At 39.1% G+C, this 22,574-nt stretch overlaps 3 protein-coding genes across 3 annotated transcripts in view; 1 reads left to right on the forward strand and 2 right to left on the reverse strand.

Annotated features, from left to right (window-relative positions):
- LOC139728124 (lysosomal dipeptide transporter MFSD1-like) overlaps nucleotides 1-6,595 on the reverse strand; it is an 18,706-nt gene extending 12,111 nt beyond the window's left edge. The window contains exons 1-3 of the mRNA XM_071639083.1: nucleotides 6,401-6,595; nucleotides 1,489-1,589; nucleotides 147-256 (exon numbers count right to left, since the gene is read on the reverse strand). Coding sequence (XP_071495184.1) covers nucleotides 147-256; nucleotides 1,489-1,589; nucleotides 6,401-6,425 — 236 coding nt within the window. The 5' untranslated portion in view covers nucleotides 6,426-6,595. The remainder of the gene's footprint in view (nucleotides 1-146; nucleotides 257-1,488; nucleotides 1,590-6,400) is intronic.
- A 2,448-nt stretch (nucleotides 6,596-9,043) lies between these two features.
- On the reverse strand, nucleotides 9,044-12,433 carry LOC139728125 (uncharacterized). The gene is made up of 4 exons (XM_071639084.1): nucleotides 12,400-12,433; nucleotides 11,598-11,775; nucleotides 10,294-10,359; nucleotides 9,044-9,238 (listed from the first exon to the last, which is right to left on the reverse strand). The coding sequence occupies exons 2-4, from the start codon at nucleotides 11,740-11,742 to the stop codon at nucleotides 9,213-9,215; spliced, it is 237 nt and encodes a 78-aa protein (XP_071495185.1). The 5' UTR covers nucleotides 11,743-11,775; nucleotides 12,400-12,433; the 3' UTR covers nucleotides 9,044-9,212.
- A 6,988-nt stretch (nucleotides 12,434-19,421) lies between these two features.
- Nucleotides 19,422-22,340, forward strand: LOC139728126 (uncharacterized). The gene is made up of 4 exons (XM_071639085.1): nucleotides 19,422-19,570; nucleotides 20,068-20,207; nucleotides 20,961-21,116; nucleotides 22,061-22,340. The coding sequence occupies exons 1-4, from the start codon at nucleotides 19,540-19,542 to the stop codon at nucleotides 22,232-22,234; spliced, it is 501 nt and encodes a 166-aa protein (XP_071495186.1). The 5' UTR covers nucleotides 19,422-19,539; the 3' UTR covers nucleotides 22,235-22,340.
- The last annotated feature ends 234 nt before the right edge of the window (nucleotides 22,341-22,574 follow it).

Genomic DNA, 22,574 nt, shown 5'->3' on the forward strand with positions numbered 1-22,574 from the left:
TCATGCTTTACAGTAGTCACATTCATAATGCCCTCTAAATCACAGACAAAGTTATCAAGTGGAGACTCTCATTGGCTTGTACATTGTACAGCACTTTCCATCAAATTTGTACTAGCGACACAAGGGCATTGTGTATGTCAACTTACGTCCAGGCATAAATGGCGTAGAGTAGATTGTACTGTACATAGGTCATACCAAGTCCCTCTTCACATTCAGGTTCATTTTTGCCACGGGTTGCATTTGTACATGTGATGTTCTGTACAGAAGAAAAGAATGCAATAAACCACACATACAGGGAAAATCACTGAAACACATGTATGAAAAATGAAAAGAAAAGGTAGAAACCTGTTAATGATTTTCAATGCTCTGAGGAATACACAGGCAATTCCCGTGAAATAAGAAGGCAATTCCATTGTATCACAAATGCATATTTGCATTACTTATATAACCATACGCGTATCTATCATTACATCAAACTTTGCAAAACATCAGTATTTTGATACTTTAAAGTTCATTGACCTCTAAGGGTCATCAGAGGTCAAATCTGACTTCCCTCTCTATTTTAAAACTGTAATGAGATGGAAACATCTACAGACTTTCCTTACATATGTCTAACAAATGTATGTCAACCTGTGCATAGACTGTGGATGTCCAGGGTGGTCCACAACGTGAAAAATTTCCAAGTGTGTTGCAAGCTCTGAACGTGAGAATATTGTGGAATTTGTCTGTGCACAGAGCGCACATCACGAGAAGGTAGCGCGCAATATTTTGCAGCTTACTTCTCTTTGTGCTGCTTACGTTCAATGTGCTGTCTCATGTTTTGTGCACAGATTACGAAATTACTAGGTAGTATGATGTTTCTCAAGTTGTGCACATGTTTGTCAAATGTTTGAATTTTGAGCATGTTGCAAATTCTTGAGGATGTTGCATAGCATGTTGCTAGTTTTTGAGGATGCTGCACAAGAATTTAGTATGTTGAAGTGATATGCACAAACCCCTCGTGGACCAATCCTGGATCATGTCACAGCAATTTGAAGACTATCAATGTAGGCTGTTACAACCACTGTAATTCTGTCTCCATTTATAGTTGTCAACTTAGCAAAACATTTCAGGCAAGATATTCATGAAATAATATTATCATTGTATCAATCAAGATTTTCTGCTCAATTTCAAGCGGCCATTGCCATCATTGTCCGCTGATTTGATTCTAGGATGTGTACAGTTCAGTGAATAATAGCATTAGATATCAATAAAGTTCTGCACCTGAATGATCCAAATTAGATGTCACGTGATGTATTGTGATGTAATAATTGCTGCAGCTCTGAAAAGGACAGCACATCACACTATTCACAGCTTTTTATTCAAGATGTTGAATGAAATAATTGGTTTTGAGCCAGATTTGTCTGGGAGCCTACCCTTATGCTTGTGTGTTTCAATTTGTTGTTGTTGTTGCTTGTTTGTTTGTTTTTTGCAGCTAAGCTGACTCACCCCTTGAAAGACACCTTGGAGTACACTGGGCATATCAAAGCAGAAATAGGTTCCAAAAGTCAGCATGCAGTTGAAGAAGAGAATCACAAACCTGTAGTACGCTGAAGACAAGAATAACAACAAAAGGCATCATAGTTCAGTTTGTAGGGTGCATGTACAATCGTAGATCACACCATTCATTCACAGAGATTCCAACCCATAACATCCTTTGGTCTTAAAGTAGAGATTCTCCAGCCGGAACTCCCTGGCAAACTGGAGACGAATGCAAATATGCGCACAATGATTAATTATGTGCTCTAGCTCACATTACGAGTGCAAGTGAAGTGCAATGTCCCTTGTGTCCAGATTTGAGTGACGAGGGATGTACAGTACATGTATGTATCTGCTAATGTACAGTCAGATGCTCTGACTGGATTATTACCTCTGCCAAAGGAGGTGGTTATGTTTTCATTGCCGTTGGTTGGTTGGTTTGTTTGTCTGTATGCAGAATACATGTAACTCAAAAAGTTGTGAAAGGATTTGGATGAAACTTACAGGAAAGGTTGAGACTGACACAAGGAACAGATGATTAAATTTTGGTACAGTAGTGTTCGAGGAATTATTATGGATTTTATGAAGGATTTTTGATATTTTGCCGGGTAAGTAGGGTCAATGAAGTTTTTTTTTAGGTTTGCATGTATACGCGCACTAAAGTGCATGTTCTAGTTTCTGCTAGGGCGAGGCGCGCCGCCCAGCTGGAAGTTGATGATATAACAAAAGGCTTCTATCATTGGGAAATCTGGCGATTTTCAGAATGCAAACATATGGGTGGAAATCACTGATTTCTATCATACTAGTCTATGGAAGAAGAAGATCAGTGGTGGAAATGAGCTGCGTGGCGGAGCTGAGGTCTGCGCTCTCAGAGTGCTTCTCTAGTTGTCACTTGCTTCCTTCTGTCAAAAAAGAATGACATTAGGTGTGTACATGTACTTGCTTCCTGTTCCTTTTGACCAATCAATACTTCACAATATTGCAAGACAATAACCGATGCTTTATTAGATCCTAACATCACATCAACCTTTTTATCAAGTAGTCCACTGACATGCCCTAGGCAATGATGTCATGATCATGGTCTAGACTGGTACTCTATCATCAATCACTTTTTTACAGTGATTTCCAGAACTGCAGAAGTCCAATCATGATCATAAACACATTAAACATTCAATTTAAGAATGAAATAAATGCTCATCGATCTTGAATCTGTACCCACTGTACATGTAGATCTAGAATTTATAGAAACTAGACTTACATGTCAGTTCGGGAAACCCACTCACAAGGGGGGCCCCTCCTTATAAGTAACCCGTCCCCCTTATAAGTAACCCCGTCCCCCTTATAAGTAACCCCCGGGGCACCCCTTATAAGGAGTCTCCACGCTTTTTTGCAATGCAACGCGAAAATGAAAGGACTGCGGCAATTCGCTTGATTATGTCCATAAAGCTTCACAAGTTTCCTAGTTACTCACGAAATTTGAGCAAAATCGGTTCGAGGCATCATATCTAAAATCATGGATTTAAATGCGATGTCAAACGACCCATGCGAATGCTGAAATGCGAGCGATTACTGGCGTGAGTGTCGCCAGGCGCGGCGGCGCGGCAATGCTTGAGTGCAGACGTGGCGACTGAGTACGGAGACTTTCGTTCATTCAGGTGGCTTTAAATGAAGGAAAAATAACAAAAGTAACGAAATAGTCAACCACCTACCTTTGCAATTGGTATGCATATATACAAAAGGATACGTTCCAGCGAGCTGCGCTGAACAACTTGCTGAATGCGGGAGCTGTTGGAAATTTCAAGCTTCATCGGCGAAACTTGCAAGTTTCAACTTAGAATTTTTGTTTAGGGACGACTTCAACTGGACAACCCTATGGGAACGTATCCTTTTGTATATATGCATACCAATTGCAAAGGTAGGTGGTTGACTACTTCGTTACTTTTGTTATTTTTCCTTCATTTAAAGCCACCTGAATGAACGAAAGTCTTCGTACTCAGTCGCCACGTCTGCACTCAAGCATTGCCGCGCCGCCGCGCCTGGCGACACTCACGCCAGTAATCGCTCGCATTTCAGCATTCGCATGGGTCGTTTGACATCGCATTTAAATCCATGATTTTAGATATGATGCCTCGAACCGATTTTGCTCAAATTTCGTGAGTAACTAGGAAACTTGTGAAGCTTTATGGACATAATCAAGCGAATTGCCGCAGTCCTTTCATTTTCGCGTTGCATTGCAAAAAAGCGTGGAGACTCCTTATAAGGGGTGCCCCGGGGGTTCCTTATAAGGGGGACGGGGTTACTTATAAGGGGGACGGGTTACTTATAACAGTCCGGGAAACCCGCTCATGAGGACCGCCCCCGCGTACGAGGATGGTCCCTCCTCATGAGGACCTCCCCCCGCCTCATGAGGCCCCCCGGGGAACGCCTCATGAGGCCCCCCATTCACTTCTTATTCATCTCACATCTGACGTATAAATTGTCGCAACTTTGCACAGTGATTTTTTGTTACACACACATGTCCACTATCCATGATGAAAAGAAGAAAAAATCCTGTCTGTTTTTTTTTTTTTAAATCGAGTTTTAATCACCCGATGCAGAGCGCCCATCAAAACACGGGCGCCAGCGCGTTCGCACAATGCAAGACTGCCGCACCTAGCGGCCTGATCCGACTAAATATTTTCGATGCTTTTTTCTGCGGCTCTCACCTCTCCGCGCACGAATTAGCCTCGTGAAGCTGAAGTCTGACATCTTTTTACACAAATTCGTAACGAAAAAAATTAAATCAGTACTAACCTGATCTTGTCCATATATTCCAAATTACTATTCCACACTGATAGAGTAGGTGGGTAGATGACATACTCCAGTTTACCGTTTGGGCGCTTTCTCTGGAATCATCCCGCGACGCGACATACGTCGCATCACATCACGCATCCAGCACATACCAGTCTGGTACTTAGTATGTGCTGGATGCGTGATGTGATGCGACGTACGTCGCGTCGCGGGATGATTCCAGAAAAAGCGCCCAAACGGCGGAATCGTGGGCGGAATTGACGAAGAAAGTGAACTTGTCATACCTACAAAGTGATTATTTTGCTAACAAACTGGAGTATGTCATCTACCCACCTACTCTATCAGTGTGGAATAGTAACTTGGAATATATGGACAAGATCAGGTTAGTACTGATTTAATTTTTCTCGTTACGAATTTGTGTAAAAAGATGTCAGACTTCAGCTTCACGAGGCTGATTCGTGCGCGGAGAGGTGAGAGCCGCAGAAAAAAGCATCGAAAATATTTAGTCGGATCAGGCCGCTAGGTGCGGCAGTCTTGCATTGTGCAAACGCGCTGGCGCCCGTGTTTTGATGGGCGCTCTGCATCGGGTGATTAAAACTCGATTTAAAAAAAAAAAACAGACAGGATTTTTTCTTCTTTTCATCATGGATAGTGGACATGTGTGTGTAACAAAAAATCACCGTGCAAAGTTGCGACAATTTATACGTCAGATGTGAGATGAATAAGAAGTGAATGGGGGGCCTCATGAGGCGTTCCCCGGGGGGCCTCATGAGGCGGGGGGAGGTCCTCATTATGAGGAGGGACCATCCTCGTACGCGGGGGCGGTCCTCATGAGCGGGTTTCCCGGACTGTATAAGGAGTAGACAGAAAGATCCGTCTGTCCGGAGGACTCTTTTGTATTTTGCCATTAACGCCGTCCTCCGTAGACAGACGGAAGGTTGTAGTACCCATTGCTGTGTGGATGTTCTTAACCACTGTCTCTATGGAAAATTGGGTGAGGTACCTCACCCTTCTCGATTGCGTCTAATTCACGGCCCTAGTTCGGCAAATTTAAGCTTGAATAGTTAAATCAACTATTCAAGAATAGACTACACTCACCAGATTAATGAATAATCCAATATTTCGGTCGAATTTTCAATGCAAAACACACATCAACCAGCCCGTCGCGTCGTCACGTTCAAACTGCAGAAACATACAGTATGAATCTATTAGCCAATCACATGCGAGGTAGTTTCTATGTGTTTTTTTTACTTAATAAAGTACCTCGCATGTGATTGGTTTACAGATTCAAAATGGCGACTTACAGCTAGCGAACGGCGATGTTGCGATATGGATAAAATTTCTGCATTATAACCGCGTTACTGTGAGTATTTCGATTGCAAAATGTGAGAAATTAACCCCAAATATTGCTGCATAATGTGTCATATCATGTCAAACTTGTTTGAATGTAAAAAAGCTGCCTGTAATTTGGTTTATCGTAACGTTTTATCTGTGCACTACTGCCACACAGTAGCTGGCATCATTGACTTCGGTCTGTATACGGAGGGGATCCGTGAAGCCAGGCGCAGTCTCCGCGGAACATTCCCCGACGGACAGATACAGACCGATCTTTCGGTCAATATAAGGAGGGGCCCCCCTTGTGAGTGGGTTTCCCGAACTGATGTAGTGTACATTCTACAATGTTTTGAATACAATGCAGACAATACTAGAGTCTAAAAATAGTATATTCTAGAGTACAGGGCAAAGTATTAGACTATTAAGTGTGAGCAATCATGCACTTTATGGCCCTATAAGTCCTATACACGTTGCGGTTGCTGTTCCATAGTTTGAACAGATAGAACATGAACACGGCTGTGTGTTTTAGCCGTCACACCATCACCAGTATGTAACCCCGGGACGCTCCTTGTACACAGTTACACCAGTATGATACCATTGCATTGCATTGGCTAGACTAAAAAACCTGATAGGAAATGAGTGAAAGAGTAATGTAGATTCTTTTCTAAATGTAGTCTAACATGGACAATAACCTGAAAATGAAACATGTGAAATGTCAGTCATGCCGAGCTCTTTTTCTAAATCCACTGCAACTTACTTTTTGACGCGTGAAGACAAGCCATTTTCACTGAATACTCGATACTTTCTTCTATCTGGCTCACTCGTTAAAGTTCGTACAACACGGCCGAAATAACGCTAGAAATGTGTATTAATGAATGAATGAGCTGTCAAATCACATCAGGTACTTGCACTTCAGTAGTGGCACGATTGGATTTTTCTATTCGCTCCGTTGTTCAAGCTGTATACTGAGCACTTAACACATTTGCACCGCACAGTGTAGTGTACATAGTGTGTGTGAACTAACTCTGAAGGAAACTCGTGGATGTCATTGTTTTGGTCACCTGACAGGCTGGCAAGAGGGCATCCCATTCTTTCCACAGTTTTTGGAGTAGTCTAGACACCGGGTCTAAATACGCATACGTCACCTCCTGCAATCCCGCAAGCACGGCCGGAAAGCCGCAAATACATCTTGATCTAGTGTACATAAATCGCATGCCATGCACATTGGCCTCGATTTTGCCCGCACTGTGGCAAGTTTTTCTTGAAAATTCAGACCCTGTTGACTATATGAATTTTATTTCAAAGATTTCGATTAAAAGATGCAGCCTTCACAGAGGTATAACTTTTCAGTAAATCTTTCACATTATATCTTGTCACGAGACTCTATCTCCAGTTGCCCCTCCGTCTGCCATACCCTTCCATGCACCTCTGCCCTACTTTGGCAAAAGGAAGCAATAATTTATATTGACATCGAGTACAAATACTACAAATGAAGAAAATAATGTTATTGGGTAGGCCCTTCAACACGGAAATTTGTGAAGAAAATAATGTCGGTGTTTGTGCAAGTCATATGGTGATGCATTTATGACAATTCGAAGAATTTCGATATTCCCATAGAAACTCGTTTTTATGTAACTTGCTTCCTTTTGCCAAAGTATTATAGATTTTAATTTTGTAGCGGCAAACATGAAAAATCTGGCAAAAGGAAGCATGTGACAATCATATCATAAGGATGTCACTTGCTTCCTTTTGCCGAAGTATTTTAGATTGTGTGCAATTATTTGGCAAAAGGAAGCAAGTGACAATCATATCATGAGGTGTGTAACTTGTTCCTTTTTCCAAAGTACTTCGGGGATTTTTAGCAAACATGAAAAATCTGGCAAAAGGAAGCAATATCACTGATCATATCATGAGGTGTGTAACTTGCTTCCTTTTGCCAAAGTACTTCAGATTTTTAGCAAACATGAAAAATCTGGCAAAAGGAAGCAAGTGACAATCGTATCATGAGGTTGTAACTTGCTTCCTTTTGCCAATCTTTTTCATGCAATTTTGTGCACTTGCTTCCTTTTGCCACCCGAATATCTCAGAAATGGGCCAAAATTGTAACTTTTGGATTTTCAGTTAAATAGAGCATGCCTCAAATATGTCAAATCAATAAAAAAAGTCAATATCCATATACGATAAAAGTGTCACTTGCTTCCTTTTGCCAAAGTAGGGAAGACCTGTCTACTCGCTCGTCACTTCGCTCTCTTTCTCCAAAGACGATATGATCATGCCCTAATTACCAAATACAGCAATTGCAATCAATTAACATCTCCTCCTTTCTCAATGAAGAAGTGAAAAAAATGTGATTCATCAAAGTCACTATTATGATTTTTTTTTCAAAGCAATATTTTTTAATGTTTGTAAACTTTTTTGCTTTGACAATAGTTCCATTATACTTGAGCAATCTTGAGCCATTCATAATCAATGGTTAATGGCTGTCAAATTGAAGGTATTTGACTGAGAGGTATAACAAATGAGAGTTGTTCACGCATTCAATTTCATAAATAGGGCTACCTGATGTCGTGTGATGTGAATGGTTGTGTGTGAATGGGCGACATCGGAATTTATTCAGGTCAATGAAACTTTGTGGGGTTCTGACTGCCGCGTCACTTTTGAATAGTCTACACCATACACACTCAAACCTTTCATATAAATATCACTTGCATTATGAATGACAAATCATGCATGGTATATGTATAAAGCATCTTTTTCTTTCTGGCTCTTTCTTTTGATCTGAATACAATGGTAAAGCAATAATCTTTCAAATTCATGAAATTCTTTCGTCGAGATGTTTTCATTGCAACTGATTAACAAATTGCCCAATACATGTACATCGACGTAAATAAGCACTGAATTGATCAGTGTTTTGGTAATAGATTTTTTTTTTTATCATGGGCACTTCTAAAACACTGATCGATTCAGTGCTTATGTATATTTACATCGATGTAGGGCAATTTGTCAATCAGTTGCAATATAATCTTGTGTCATCTCATTCACTCATTACTCAACCTGTCTCACATAGCCTCATGTTGACTTGTGTTACTCACACCCTCAACATCACTTCCGATATAGACGAATAAATTATCTAAAAGAGAAGCCATGTATTCCATGATGATTTTCTACATTTTTTTCTTGGATACGCGCCAACATAAAAGTTTAAAAAAACAACAACTAGATTCTGCCAGTGCACCTTTTGTCTGGCCACCAAACGATAATCAGGGTACATTATGAATCAAATACAAGTCGACATGCATTTGCATTGTCAATCAATGTTCTTACCCGAAACTTTTCAATACATGCAGAGTATGATAAACTGTCTTTATAAAAATAAAACACATGGAAACACATAGAGAGATTGCAATTTCTTTGCACGCTTCTTTATTGCTTTATTTGTTCCATGGAAAATTCAATCATACAATTCAAAGGAGGCAATTGCTTTTGGAATTAGTTACACATCAGGTCAACGGGAGTATAATAGTCTGTAGTCCATGAGATTCCTGGGTGTCTTGTTACCACAAAGCGGCTTAGATGCTGTCTCCGCTGCCAGCTCCTGCATTGGTTGGAATAACAAAGATAGTTCGATATAATCATATACAGAAGAACAAGTCTCAAATACGCCATGGATCCAACAAGAAGGGTTTTTTTCATTACAAAAATTTCAGCCTGCCTCAGGCCTTCGTCAGTGTAGTGTATACTAAGACAATGAATTGCCTGATAATTGTCTTAGTCACCTCCCTGGTATACACTATACACTGACGAAGGCCTGAGGTAGGCTGAAAATTTTGTAAATAAAAAACCTTCTTGTTGGATCCATGGTGTATTTGAGACTCGTTCTTCTTATCGATACACCATTCGAAGAAGTCCAACACGTAGAAAGTTCCAAGAGGTAATATACCAGTTGTCAATGATCCATTCTTTTGATTGCTTGCTGGTGTAAAGTTTGATGTATTCCGTATAGCACATTGACTTCTTGACTCCAATAAATCAATAATTTGATTTAGGACTCCTGATCACAAGATCAAGATTTGATCAAGACCACGTGTGCAGTTATAAGATAGTAGGTATAAAGGGTTAACGCCTAACGGTAGTCAAGATTTTTATTGACAGGTAAAGAAAAATAATAATGTGGATAGCGTTTTCATGACATGCAGAGATTTCTGTTAAGACTTATTTTCTGATCATTAATTTGTAATGCATTTTTTCACATGCATACACGAATCACAATATTATTATCTAGATAGGCCTGTTGGTTTTTCTATTGCCGCGTAGATCTTGCAGTGCTCCTCAGACAATATCAAAGTGTTATGTTCCATATCAAGACAAAAGTAATAGCCTGACTATCTTATTATAGGAGAGAAAAGTATCGAATGTTAGGACAATAAGTGTGCTGCTATACAGAACACGTGCATGTTGACTAGATGTGAAAGACCTTAGAATGGAGAATAACATGTTTTATCTCTATGTTGATCAGTATTGCTGAAGGGATCGGCGGGAGGGATTACTCAAGATTGGAGAGAGAGAGAGAGAGAAATTGGCACAAACGAGAACAAGAAGGAGAATGAGATGGAGAGGAATAACGAAAAAACAACTAAGTATCAAACTGACCGTTGCAGAAGACGACTTGACCACCTCTTCGGCTGCACCAGCAGTCCTGGTTGAATTGTTGGCAGTCTGAAAATTTTCAAAATGGAATATCTGCTGTCATGCATGCACAATTTAACTTTGTATTGGCTTTGTCAAAGGCCCAGGGCCTCTATTAACTGATGATGGGGGCCATCGCTGGAGACAGTTATTTCCAAGCCATCGCAGCGAGAGGTAAGCTCCATCCCGAGCTAGTGAGCTCTACTCTAGCTCTCTTTTGCTATATCATTCTGGATCTGCATGACCGACGACAACAGCTGCAAACCTTTGATACACTCTTTCAAACGAATTAATCAATTTTAGATAGGAATAATTTCAGACGGGGGCTGACAAGGTTTCCATTTAAATCTGGTCATGTTTTTTTTTCAGATTTAACTAGATTCTAATCATATCTGAATATGAGAATCTATTCAAAATTTGAGCAGATTTTGGTTAGAAATCTCAGAAGTCAACATTCGAAACGATTCCTGCTCAAAGTGATACTTTTTATGAGAGTGTATATGCTACATCAACATTGACTATTTTTCCTATACAATCTTGTTAATGAACTTTAGATGCGCAAGACGTGGATGATTAGATACAACCTAGGTTTTTTCGAAACCAGTTCTACTCGTGGCTACAATGTCACAATAACCTCCTTAGGGTTGAACCCCTTAGGGAATGAATAATTTTTGAAGAAAAATCGACATTCCGACTTGAATTGCTTTAGCAGAATGGAAATTCAACATTGTGCCACAAAACGATTTAGTTACCAGCATTTATTATAGGCCTTTATGTTTGACAGTTTTGGACTGAACATCAAACAAAATATCATCCATGGCTCATCTGATTATCAAAAATCATCTACGGCCCATCTAAGTATCAATGGCAGTTCTATGATGATGATAACTCAGAGATATCAGTTGATCCGACAAAGCTGCGACTCTCAGTAAGGCCTATTCAGATTTAGCTTTGGCTGGTGGGAAAACGTCTTCATGAAGAAGTTTTAACCTGTGTTTTTATTCAGAAAGATGTACGATAGTCAGTATTCGTATTAGAAAGTGTAGGATGGATTCATAATACTTGTCAGGAAATTTTCACAATGATTTAGTTCCATAAAAAACATAGGAATGAATCAGTACGTATTCGATGGTTCCGTGGTCGATGTGCGTCTCTTCAACAATGCAGTACACTCATATAGCATTGTTTGTTATATTAATTTGTTAATGAGATATTTCACATAAGGAGGAAAATCTCCCCAGAATAATGCATATAATTCTTTCACTTACACTTGTATTTCTTCATGTTTCTTCCCATTCCCCTCTTCTCGGCCATGAAGAAGTCGATGAGCTCGGCCTGCTCGTCCATCTCGACCTCGGCGAGGGCGGCGACGAAGAGGAGAGCGGCGAGAACGAAGAACAAAGCCTTGGCCATTTTGGGTTTGGATTCGGTGATGCCTCTGGATGTCTGAAACAAAAATGGTAGAGAAATACAGAAAAAAAAACCCTCATCAAAGTAATCACGTAATCGTGGCAATGTAAAAGATAATTAATAGCATATAACTAAACAGTATATATATGAAGTTGGTGCATGCGACATGATATAGCAATTATCATTAATATACATTGAACATATACTATTATAGCTCCCGAATAGAAGGGATTCATACAGAAAATCGCAGATATTGACAAGGTTAAAACATTCAATTCAATTCAATCTAATCATATTCATTTTCTTTTTTTACATAATGAAAGCATATCCTTCACTTTTTTGTGACAAATTAATAATGTAAACGGCACGTTGTGAAGAAACAGAGTTTAACGATTGCAAAACATTATTAGACATCATTGTTAAAAAGAATTAATCGGGACTGATGGCATTGTAGAACCTTCGCCACTATTATTCATGGACAAAAAACAAAAACACGTGGGGTTTGAGAGATGAAATTACAAATTTCGATGTCATGTCGGTTCAACATACACTTTGCAGTGACAAAAAGATAACGTATATTTGGGCCCTAGGGATGATTTTGACACAGGACAATACAGTTTCCTGAAATCTTCTAAACAAGAAAGAGAGGATGATACTCACGTGCCAACGAAGTCTTCAGGATCTTCCTTCTTTGGATGTGTGAATACCCTCATCTCACGACCGTCATATTTATAGAGAAATTTCCTCCGAAATTTTCGTTATTGTTATGTATAAAAACCTCACTTTTCATTATGACTAAGACCTGTTTATAATTTTTCGGATGGAATGAAGAGAAAAAATATGTAAAATAAAGAGACTTTGCTCCGGGCACACATATGGCATCCATTATGTTGTTCAAATCTGCGACTCGTTTTATGCGATCGCGATGACAGGCAGTCGTGTTCTTCTTTGATGTTTCTTTCCGGCATTAAAGGGATGGTATGGTTTTTTTGTTGAGATGGGGTTTAAACTTTTCCACTTTTCTTGTGAAATAATGGGAAACCTCTTATACAACTCTAAGAGGAATTAAAAGTTTATTTGATGAAACTTGGTTTCGAAATGGCTGAGATATCAGCAACAATCAAAGAGGTCATCCGAGGTCGTAACAAAAGGTGGGATCAACCTTTTATTAGGACCACTTTGTTTTACATTCTTTTTGGATATCTCATCCATTTCAAAACCGATTTTCATCAAATATACTTTGAATACCTCTAACAATTGTACACTCTTTAATACTTAATAAGTGGTTTCTATAATATCTCACAAAAAAAAAGTTAAAATCTGAATCCCCCATCTCATACAAAAATATACACCATCCCTTTGTAGATTTTCTGCACGTCATAACACTCTCCCACGTGACTTGTCTTGCTGACAGCCTTATGTTTTATTAATATTGTTCAGCAATGGATAGAGCACTTGTGTAGACCTCTTTATTTAAAGATCCCTAATCAATTATCATAGGCGCTTATACTGAAATTCGGAGGCTAAAACCCATTTGTTAACTAGTGCCCTTTTTCATCACTGTGTCATTGGTGATATGAAATTGTCTAAAATTTGATGCTCCTCGTTACGTTGCTGCTAATTTACTTCATGATAATAATGTCGTCACATCTTAGACGCATGTTGACCAGTGTGTTAATGTTAATGTAATTAATGCATTTCCGGTGGATTCTTCTGTTAAAAAAGGGGGAGCTTTAAAATTCCTTTCAGCAAAGGCATACTTTTTATGCGTTACAATGGAACAGACTATACGATTTTAAATTGCTGTTTAAATTTCAGACTCTCACACATGACTTGCTGACCTTTACATTTTCGGGGATTTCTTTTTTTTTTTTCTATACAGCAGTCTCACATTTTCACTAATTTGTTACCTGTACGCGTTCCTCTGTTGAAAGATATGCCTGAGCATACATCTGATTCATCGTCTGCAGAATGGTGGGCTTCAAAACAGTGTCATCTTGACTTGAAATGCACCATTGCGCCAAGGTTGCTCGAGGTAGCTTGTGTCATTAACATGACTTGACATTTCATAATTGGGTTTCACCGCGGAATGTAGCCACCTGTCATGATCGATGTGCGGACAGGATGGGACGGAGAATAATAGTCCTTAAGTTAATGTGAATTGTCCACGTTCATCGTTTTCTTATCGATAAAAAGCAGGCCTATATATTATTCTTTAAACCATGTATTCTCATAAGCTATACATAGGCCCCCTACTCTGTTATTGTTGTGTGTTAAATGGTGTCTCATTTTATAATGTCATTTGGTTTTCGGGGGCCTAAGTAAAACAAGTTGTGATTTTTATTCAGCCCCCCCCCCCCATTTTGGTTCTCATGACCACTGCTTATTTATCATTTGTTGCGAATGCATGTAAATGCTATTAGAATATACGTTTTGATTATTTTTGTACCACACACACACACACACACACACACACACACACAAATGTTATTGTATAGTGATAATCATTGTACCTCAGTTATGTTTGCTTCTCGTTTTTGTGAATACAAAGTGGAAATAAATTCAAGTCAATAAAATAAAAATCAATAATAAACCCCCTCCCGGACCTCATGTGTGTTCCCTAAAGCTCCGTGAAGCGTACTATTCGCACTGCGAAATCCTGCCCCGAGAAATGTACAAAAAGCGGTTGTAGGCCCCTATCTGATTTCTCACTGCCATGATATTTCTTTTAAAAGGAGTTGTTTTTCACTCTCTCTTCTCTTAAGACTCCTGAAAAAATATAAAGGGGCCTTAAGAAATATCTCGAAAAGTGTGATGACAGCTCATTAAGACCTACCATTAACAAGCATTTATGTCATGAGATTTTAATATTTGTTTGGTTTCTTGCAAGTTTTGAGAGAGAGGAAGAGAGGGAGAAATTCACTTACAGTGAATAACGTATAGTTATCAAGGAATGTGCATGCCACTTTTCGAATTACTGATATGATATATTTTGGCGTTATTGTTATTGTTGTTGTTGTTATTGATGATGATGATGATGATGATGTTGTTGTTGTTGTTGTTGTTGTTGTTGTTGTTGTTGTTGAGATGTTCAAGATATTTCCGTGAAGGTAACATGGTGTTACGTAAATTGACACTTAGGCCGGCGGGGATTATTATATTGTGGCATGTTAAGGGTTAAATGAGAGTTCGTTTTTCATGTCATTCTGAAATAAAGCATTTAATACAATATCATACTCATATATAAAATGTTGATTACTCTCGATCCAAGCTGACATCGTTAGCTCTGGCTATACGCAATGAAAGAGATCACAACTAATAGACTTACGTGAACAAAGCACACACACACACACACACACACACACACACACACACACACTTTTTTTTCAACGATGTTTATTCTGTTCCATTCAAAGTAATAGAAAAAAAAACAATTTTCATTTGCTACAATTGAAATGACGAAAATATACATTTGTGATCATAATAGCAAATTTGCTATTGCTGTACATAATGACATAACAAATTTTACATTTTCATGAACAATTATCAATTTACATACAGTCACTTCCCCTATGCTCTCAAAAAAATTGCTTAAATTTAACAGTGATAATTCAATTCTTCTAACATTAACCTTAATAATCATCCAAATGAATTATGCAGCAAAATTATACAGTAATAAATAATGGAACCATATTATTTACACACACACACACACACACACACACACACACACACACACACACACACAATAGAAGAATAAACTGAAACCTGCATTGTCGAATCACAATTCCCTCAATTCAATTATCGATTCAATTCATTTCATTTCAATTCTCTTCCATTCCCTTCCCTAAGTTCTCCTCCATTTCTTCTATTTTTCCATAATAGGCCCTAATTTAATTATCCCTTAGGAATAATGAATTAGAAGTTGAAGTTGAAGTTTGTTATCGTCTATCTATGTTCACATGTTTACATGGCATAAAACATAACAAAAGACATATGCATGAATACAGGATGAAAGGTAGGGCCCTACTAGAAAATAGCATGAATGCTTATCAGGTCCGATATCTGTCTGATACAAAGATTCTAAAACCTAATAAGTACAGTAGGGCTACGATGAATAGCTCTACAAATTGTAGTTTGAAAATACAATGTACATGAAACATGAACATATGTATCACATCATAATAAAAGATTTGAGTTGAAAACTTACCATGATAGTACATCTCCTACTATAAGTGTAAATAAGTATGTGGGTCTAAAATAATGTAGCCATAATAAGCAAGGAATATATAATTATATATATGAATATGTTACTGTATGGTATTTAGCCGTAAAATTGGCGACAGCAGACATAATAGTATATTTTGGTACTTGTACTAGTATTACACAGGCAACAAATGCGATTTTTGATAAGTTAAGAGTAGGTGCAAATATGAAGAGGGTAAAATGGAGAAAATATAATATAATTCATCAGCAACATCATCGTTTACAAGCGTGTGTGCAATTTGTGCATCAATTTTTTTTGTGATGGGGAGCCTGCTACTACCAGCGATAAAGTAAAGCGGGGATTTCCCTATCTGCAGAATCTGTCTGTGGGTTACGTGCATGCAAAAGCAAAAGTTGCTGATAGATGCAGAGAGATTCACAAGATTCGCAGTACGACAGTGATGCATTGCCACTGAGTACTCTCTCCGGTCGGTATGTACAGTGTTTAGATTGCTATCGGTAAGATCTAAAATCATTATGACAGGGTTCGAGGAATTTCAGGCTGATTCGATGAGGAATGTGTCTGAATGAGATTTTAAGCATTTATCACTATTTATCACCAGTCCAGTAGTCTGTATCATGTCGCGATAATAGTTTAATACAGCCCCATGTATAGACTTTTGCGTTACTATGTAATGCTATGAGTTAATTACGGCCGATCGATAGCCGTCGCATATCGCATCTTCTAATATTTCTCAGTACGTTTGCGGTTTCTCGTAGAAATCTACTCTGCTTCCTTCAACCTTTAAGATTTTACACAACGTTGATAGTTAGTTTAAGGGGGCATAATAAAGATGCCCCGAATCTTTGTCATAGCTACTTGTTAGTTTAGTAGGAGGTGATTTACTGTTTACAAGCAGTGTTCCAGTGAGTCGAGTCTCGTAATGTATTTCGGGATTTGATTTGGATATTTCATCTTTCATGCGGGGGGGGGGGGGGGGGCATTTTAATGCACTGCTAGACACTTTATGCCTGCAACCGAATATCCCAGCTGTGGAGTCTTGTTTGTTGTAGCCAGAAGAAGAGGAAAAACAAGCTCTAAAATGGAAAACACACCTGTTTTGTTTGTGTGTTTAAGTGGTGGACTGTGAGATGTGTGTATTGTCATGTTATTTGGGTGTTTAACATTATCTATTACTATTCAGAGAAATACACTTGCTGAATACAGTATTGAGTGACTTAGGTGTCTACAGCAAGGATGCTACGAGCACCATACCAGTTGATACCTCGTCGTCTTGGTGCAGAGGTGACCGGCATTGACCTCAGCAAGTCTGTTCCTCAAGAGGTCATTGAAAAGGTCAAGTCAGATGTCACAGAGCACAGGTTTGAAATCTTGCCCCACTGCACCACCCCCCCCCCCTTTTCACTCATGTACCTGTTCAATTAATATAGTATGTACTTCAAACCTGACATGCTCATTATTGACTGTACGATTGTCCACAAATTCATGGGTTTTATGGTTATAGGGTCTTACGTCACAGTATGTAAGCATTAAGTAGGGAGGTGGATGACTAAATTCCTTTTTATGCCTCCGCCACGAAGTGGTGCCGGAGGCATTATGTTTTCGGGTTGTCCGTCCGTCCGTCCGTCCGTCCTTCCGTCCGTCCGTCCGTCCGTCCGTCCGTCCGTCCTTCCGTCTGTCCGTCCGTCCTTCCGTCCGTCCGTAATAAATTTTGTGGACAGGGTAACTATCAAAACCTTTTAAGGTATCCTAATGAAACTTGGCATGTATGTGTATTAGGGGGTGAAGTTGTGCCTATCAACTTTTGGGTGCACATGGTCAAGGTCAAAGGTCAAAAGGTCAAGGTCAAATACATAAAATTTCACTATTTCCTCCATATCTATGCAATGCCTGAAGATATTTTCTTGAAACTTAGTGTATACATGTATTACCCAATTAAGATTCTCTGGTGAAAGTTTTGGGTCATGAGGTCAAAGGTCAAAGGTCAAAAGGTCAAGTTAAAATATTAAAACTTCGCTTTTTTCTCTGTACCTTGGAAATTGTTCAAGGTATCTTCATGGAACATAGTATATATACATGTACTGACTGGCAGTTATTATCTAGAGAATCTAGGGTTCATAGGGTCAAAGGTCAGGGGTCAAAGGTCAAGTGCAACACTTCAAATTTTTACTATTTCCCTCATACATGTATTTATGTAATGCCAGCAATTTTTTTTTTCTTTGCACTTGGTGTATGCATGTATAACCTAGATTATGTGGAAATTTTCTTTTTCTCTTTTTTTTTTTGGGGGGGGGATTTGCCTCAAAGGTCAAAAGGTCAAAGATCAAGGGAAATTGCTGAACTAACTTTTTCCTCCATATCTCAGAAGTTGCTCAAGTTATCTTGAAACTTACTACATATTTATGCATGTTCTGCCTGACAGTGATTATCCTATGAATTTTAGGGTCAAAGGCCAAAAGAAAATGGTAACAGTGTACTTTTCAATACAGAAATTACACTTTTTCTCCATACCTTGAAAATTACAGTATGCATACACTTATGAATGGGTCAAAGTCAAGTTAAAGTCCTTGAATCCCCAAATACATGCTCTCCTATTCATCTAATTAAACCTAGGTAAAGGAAGGTGAACATTCAACACATTTGTGACAAACATGTAATTTCAATATTTTGCCAATATTGTGAAAATATAATTATACATTGTCCACATGTACTATAGACCTATTAGGAGAATCATGCATTATGGCGGAGGCATAGCAGTCGCCTTAGCGACATTTCTAGTTTCTGATCTATGCCTGCTTGTAAGTAGATGGCTACATAAGGCCACTTTCATAATTTTTATCTTCAAGGAAGAATGTTTTGAAAGATAATAAGTGGGCCTTCAGCATATTTGTTAGGGACTTTGCTGACAGTAACACATTATCATGAATTGTCTGCAGAGGGTGTTCAAATTTAGTTTGTATGGATTGACTGAATTTTTGGCATATGTTCAGGAGTATGCATTTATTTCAATCATCAATTTCAAAATAAAGTACAGACTATCTTGTTTCAAGAATGGGTGCAAACAAGGGAAAATAGAAGAACAAGAAACTATGCTTCATTTCACATGCATTGATACATGATCAACTTTGACAATGTTTATTTTAGCACATTTCGCACAGCAAAAGAATGATAACAACTTGAGTCTTGAAACTGAATGAAATCATCATACCATTGTTCTCCAATAATGATAGCATGCAGGGACAAGTTATGCTTCTTTTGCTCTTAAACCTTTGTTTTTCACTTCAAACCACCTTTAAGTATTCAGGCCAGCATCTTTTATTTTCCCTTTGTTCAATAAGTGCAGGTTGTTGATCTTCAAGAAGCAAAGTCCAATATCTGGTGAGAGGCATGTTGAGATCAGTCGCTGGTTTGGGGAGCTCGAGTCAACTTTTTACAAGCACCCTCGGTCCCCCCACCCAGATGTCTTCCGAGTGTCCAATGTTGAGAGTGAGGGTTGCAGAGGAGTGGGACGGACTGGATGGCACATAGACGGTAGCTTCCAGCCTGCCCCCTTTGGCTACTCACTCTACTACATGCATGCCGTCCCACTTAAGGGTGACACAGGTCAGTTGAGGTAACCAGCTGTTGTAGGCTTTAACATTAGCATGAACAGCTGTTTTATGAGAGAGACATGGATGAGTTGCCATAGTTACAAGATGATGTAGTCTGTAACAGAGCAAGGATAATAAGTATGTTAATCAACCAGGTAGAATGACTTCAAAAACAAGGAAATCTGGAAAAATTGACTGTGTATTATTATTATTGTTATTGTTATTATTTTATTATTATTATTATTATTATCATCATCGTTATCATTTTTTTCATCATCATCATCATCATCTGAACACAGAAGTGAGCAAGGTTATGGAGTAACACAATTTCATATTTCTAAATTATAATGTCATCTTTATTTTAAGTACCCACGAAGGAGAGACCCAGTAAGGTTTACTTTTATTGCTGCTCACTTTGCCACAGATCAAGATAATACAAGCTCCTGCAAAGATGCATCATCAATTTCTGCAAGACTAAATGTGCATGCATTTGCCTGCTCTAATTAACAGTCTTTGCTCCACTCCATGAAATATTGATGGGACTCCCGAGTGACCAACTGGCCAGATGGGAGAGGCTCTACATGGTCAGTGACCGCCGGGGAGGCCTGGTCCATCCGCTGGTCTACTCTCATCCCAAGACACTCCTGAAGGTGAGTGATGTCAAATGTTCATCCCTCTGAAGCCTTTTGAGAGTAGTAGCCCTCATGTTCAAAGGTTCTGTAAGTTTTCAAAGATTCTATAAATCAAAAGATTCTATATACAGCATTGATATTGTTTTGATATTGTGATGTATAATGGGATGTCCTTGATTTGTTATTTTGTGTGTGTTGCATTAACTGTTGTGTTGTGTTATTCTGTTGCAGGGCCCCAAGAATAACAGTGTATAAACCACTGATGGGGCTACCGTGGGTAAAGAAGACTGACTGACTGACTGACTGACTGACTGACTGACTGACTGACTGACTGACTGACTGACTGACTGACTGACTGACTGACTGACTGACTGACTGACTGACTGACTGACTGACTGACTGACTGACTGACTGACTGACTGACTGACTGACTGACTGACTGACTGACTGACTGACTGACTGACTGACTGACTGACTGACTGACTGACTGACTGACTCTACATTAAAAGCAGGTCAGTGGTAGCTCATGTTAGCATTCTGACATTTATTCATTTCTTTTGTGAAATAGTATCTTCATTTTTGTACAAAAATATGCAATTTGAAAAATCTATGAGTGCCTTATTGGTAGTGCCAAAAGGTAATTTGTAAGAAAACATCATTTAGGGCCTAATATGAACAGCATAGGAACATTACTGCCATTCAGGGTACAGTATTCTGACAATCTGAATGTCTAGCATGCTGCTGAATGTGGAATGTTTTTTGATAATTCAGACGATGTGTTTCCATCTTGGAATGACGGAAGCTTTCATCTGGGACCACGGGACGGAGCGTGAGAGATTCACCGATTACGAGGAGACGGCAAGGATTCTGGAGGAGATACATCATGAGTTTGTGAAAGATAACAAAGCCATACAGTACTCACACAAGGTGAGTTATATTTCTTGTCATTGTGAAGTATCTGAGCTGACTCAAGACAGCAAAGAATGCTGTTTAGTCCACAGTATGAGATTCTTCCACTACCAATGAATAAAACAGGCAGAAATCCCCAAATCACAGAAAAGGGTGTCTGGGATAATTTGTTATGCAACCATGATAGCTTCAAGTTTCACCCAAAATATAAATATTTTTTCCCAGACATCAAATTGTAGCCATCAATATTTTCAGGACATAAAATTATGTGATTAAGATAAGCAAAAGTATAGGAGTTGTAATGTCAAATGTAAAGTGTGATCATATTTCTAGGATATGAATTAATTCATAATCAAAAGGTATCATTCTACCTCCAGCCACATGAGCAATTTTACATCCACTGCTGCTGCTGATGTGGTTAATGGCTATGAATGACAATTTGTTCAAATTGAATGCCGACACAGACTGGATGTGGGTGGGACCATGGCTGATACATTGACCTCCATAGATGTTGGACCGACTCCTCATTGTCACAAATAATATCAAGCCAGATTTAATTCACAAAAGACAGGCCAGGTATTAACAAGAAAAGAATTTTTTGCATTCGTTTCCTAATTCAACCCATTACCCACAGAAGCTGAATGAGCCCTGCCAGGAATCTGTGGTATATTTCAGTATTTCAGAGGCAACCAGTTAACCAATGGCAGGTGGAAACTGCGCCCAAGCCAGTGCTCCGTAATGTTGCTTGTTGCCATGGTGCCTTTTTTTCCTTTAGAAGGAGTTAATGATTTTTCTTTTCTTTTCAGTTAGCTGTTGATCCAGATTGATTTACCTTGCTCGAGATTGACTTGTCATCCCCACTGGGACTTCTACCATTTACATCAGACACAGAGACAGTAGATTCGTCTCTTCACAGGCCATTCATGTTTGTTTTGTACCACTTTATCCTTGTCTTTGGCCAGTGGGAGGTTGGAGACTTTATCATTTCAGACAACCTGGCAGTGGGCCATGAGGCCACGCCCGAGACACAGCTTCCTGTGGAGCAGGTTGGCCTGAGGGTCCTTCATCGCACGACGGTCAAGGGCACGGTGCCGCCAACCAAACATTACGAGGTCGCAGCGTCCAGTGAGGGCTGAGACTAAGACTACAGATGGCATCTTCCCTGGTTCATCTTTGACCACACCCCCCTGCGGTGGGGTTGGTGGTTATTGTACAGACCGGTCCCCTCAACAATCCACTGACAGTCATTGACCAATTGAACTGATGATTGTGATTCTATCATTCATGTGATTATTGACTGGTAGGTAATGTGTGAAGGGTTGATTGTCTTTGGTGAATTCCTTGAATAAAGGAATTGCTGAATGCATGTCTTCTCATAATCATATATTATGCAGGGCTCAACACTAATTCTCTGGTGACGGGTTCAGGCCATTAAAATCTTTAAATCTGAAACTTTGATGGCCCAAAGGAGAAATG

This window comes from Diadema antillarum, unplaced genomic scaffold (assembly GCF_040938485.1).
Source record: "Diadema antillarum isolate AM-2024a unplaced genomic scaffold, OU_Dant_1.0 seq00000166_RagTag, whole genome shotgun sequence".
Classification (NCBI taxonomy): Eukaryota; Metazoa; Echinodermata; class Echinoidea; order Diadematoida; family Diadematidae; genus Diadema; species Diadema antillarum.